At 56.2% G+C, this 2,500-nt stretch overlaps 2 protein-coding genes across 2 annotated transcripts in view; one reads left to right on the forward strand and one right to left on the reverse strand.

Moving 5' to 3' along the window:
* PTSG_07528 (CAIB/BAIF family protein) overlaps positions 1-160 on the reverse strand; it is a gene marked incomplete at its 3' end in the record, with an annotated part of 3,317 nt that extends 3,157 nt beyond the window's left edge. The window contains exon 1 of the mRNA XM_004991267.1: positions 110-160. Coding sequence (XP_004991324.1) covers positions 110-127 — 18 coding nt within the window. The 5' untranslated portion in view covers positions 128-160. The remainder of the gene's footprint in view (positions 1-109) is intronic.
* Positions 161-240: 80 nt separating this feature from the next.
* The window catches only part of PTSG_07529 (guanine nucleotide-binding protein G(o) subunit alpha), a 4,146-nt gene continuing 1,886 nt past the window's right edge, over positions 241-2,500 (forward strand). Inside the window, exons 1-4 of the mRNA XM_004991268.1 lie at positions 241-616; positions 1,061-1,471; positions 1,891-1,995; positions 2,295-2,492. Of these exons, the coding sequence (XP_004991325.1) occupies positions 1,061-1,471; positions 1,891-1,995; positions 2,295-2,492 (714 nt within the window). The 5' untranslated portion in view covers positions 241-616. The remainder of the gene's footprint in view (positions 617-1,060; positions 1,472-1,890; positions 1,996-2,294; positions 2,493-2,500) is intronic.

The following is a 2,500-nucleotide window of genomic DNA, read 5'->3' on the forward strand; positions in this document are numbered from 1 at the left end:
CACACACACACACGACACACACACACACACACACACACACACACACACACACACACACACACACACACACACACACACACCACACAGCACACAGCACACAGCACAGCACCTTCAGGTTGCGCAGCATCGTGGAGGTCCGCTGTCCTTATCGGTCCCGACAACACAAAGTGTATATGAGGTACAATGGTCCCTAATTTCAGGTGGAGATTCCACCAATGCATGAAAAATTCAAATTCTTATCACCGTCGTTCGTCGTTCGTCGTTCGTCGTCGTCGTTGTGTGCTGGTTGCTTCACCTCGCTCACACGCCACCACCACCCGCCCACGCTGCTTGTGCTTCGTGGCCTCCGTCGCTGCTGCCGTCGCTGCCGTCGCTTTGACTTGGTCGCTTGACTTGGTCGCTGACCTGCTGCTCACTCAATCCCTCCCTCGCCGTGTGACCTTCGTCGGCGTCACCCAGTACTGCTGCTGCTGCCGCTGCCGTGTCCTCACCGGCTGTGCGCTTCCTCACGAGAGCTGCACATACGCACAGACTGACACACCTCTGCATCAACAACAAGGACTTCCAATCACATACACAACCACAGCATACACCCTACTCAACACAACCCACAAAGGTACGTCTGCAGCTGTCCCTTTGACTGCAGTCCAAGAGCGTGACCAAGAGGATACGAGAGACAGAGAGACCCAGTGTGCGTGTGTGTGTGTACGTGTGTGTGTGTGTGTGTGTTGAGGCTGGTGCAACCGCAGCTGCTCGTCGTATGGGGGGTGCCTGCTGCGAATGATGACGAGGAGGACGAGGAGCATGACGATGAAGAAGAGGAGGAGGGCGAAGCAAGCGATTTACATGGTTGAAGCAGCGTGATGTTGTGCACGGGCACACATGCCAACAACAGTCTGCGTCCTGTACGACTGCCGCCTTGCATGCGCTGCTGCAATGGGTGTGGCGTCTTCATTTCAACCTCACCCACACCCTTCTCCGCTGCCGTCTGCTGCTGCTATTTGCTGTCGTTGCTGTTGTCGTTGCTGCTGTTGTTGCTGCTGCTGCTGGTTGACTGCAGATGGGCATTTGTATGAGTGCGGAACAGAAAGCTGCTGCGGCACGTAGCGCAGCGCTTGACAGACAGCTCGACCAAGACAGAGCCGCCGCCAGCAAAACCATCAAGTTGTTGCTGCTTGGTGCCGGTGAATCTGGGAAGAGCACGCTGGTGAAGCAGATGAAGATCATTCATGGTGACGGCTTCACCCAGGAGGAGCTGCGCAGCTACAGACCAACCATCGCAGACAACCTCGTGCACTCCATGCGCGCCGTGCTGGAGGCCATGGGTGCGCTGTTCATTGACCTCGGCGACCAGGCCAACCGCGTCCACGCCAAGGCCGTCCTCACATATGTCGAGTCAGGCTCGCAAGGGCAGCTCACCCCGGAACTCACAGCGGCGCTCAAGAGCCTCTGGGCCGACTCCGGTGTCCAAGTGAGTTCATCTGCGCGTTTGGGGTTATGAGGAAGAAGGGGGAGAGCTGAGGGGAAAGGGATATTGGCATATGCACGTCGTTTCGCACAACAGTTTCAGTGGCGTGGTTGGAACTGCGCCACCAGTTTGCATACACAGTATTGTGGGCGAGTTAGTGTGGAACGTTGGGGTTCTTTTCACCGACTGTGATGCGTGCAGCCACCTGTTTCGTCATCACACACACACACACCCATATCACATATGCATGCACACACCCGCCTACTTACCTACTCACCACCAACACCCACGGCATCCCTGCTGCTGCACACACACTCTCTCTCCTCTCTTTCTCTCTCTCTCTCACACACACACACACACACACACACATTCCTTCTCTTCCTCTCGTTTTCTCTCTCTCTATCTTTCTCTCTTTCGTTCAGGAGTGCTTCCGGCGATCAAACGAGTACCAGCTGAACGACTCTGCGGAATACTTCTTCAACAGCATCGACCGCATCTCCTCTCCGAGCTACATGCCCACAGAGCAGGTGCCGCCCGCCACGCGTCTGCTTGTTTCGCCAGTGGTGGACGAGTGGGATGGTGTTGGGGGCGATGGTTGCGGCGGAAGAGTAGAGGAGGGGATGGTGGTGGCGGTGGGAATTGTTCGAGTGCCGGCTGCTTTCTTGTGAGGTGTGAAACTTAGGAAGGGGTAGGCACTCGTTTCATGGGCATGTTCGTTCGTCATACACTGTGCACAATGGCTTTGCTTTGTCTCAACTGCCTGCCCCCTGTTCCTCCTCTCCCCCCCCCCCAAAACAAAAATATCTTGTATTGTTCTGCTTGCCAGGATGTGCTGCGTGCGCGTGTGCGAACGACGGGCATCATCGAGACCAAGTTTACGCACCGGGACCTGACGTACCGCATGTTTGATGTTGGCGGGCAGCGGTCTGAGCGGCGCAAGTGGATCCAGTGCTTTGACGATGTCACTGCCGTCATCTTTGTCGCCGCCCTCAGCGGTTATGACATGAAGCTCTACGAGGACCAGGTGCGCCA

The sequence above is a fragment of the Salpingoeca rosetta genome (assembly GCF_000188695.1).
Source record: "Salpingoeca rosetta unplaced genomic scaffold supercont1.20, whole genome shotgun sequence".
Lineage (NCBI taxonomy): Eukaryota > Choanoflagellata > Craspedida > Salpingoecidae > Salpingoeca > Salpingoeca rosetta.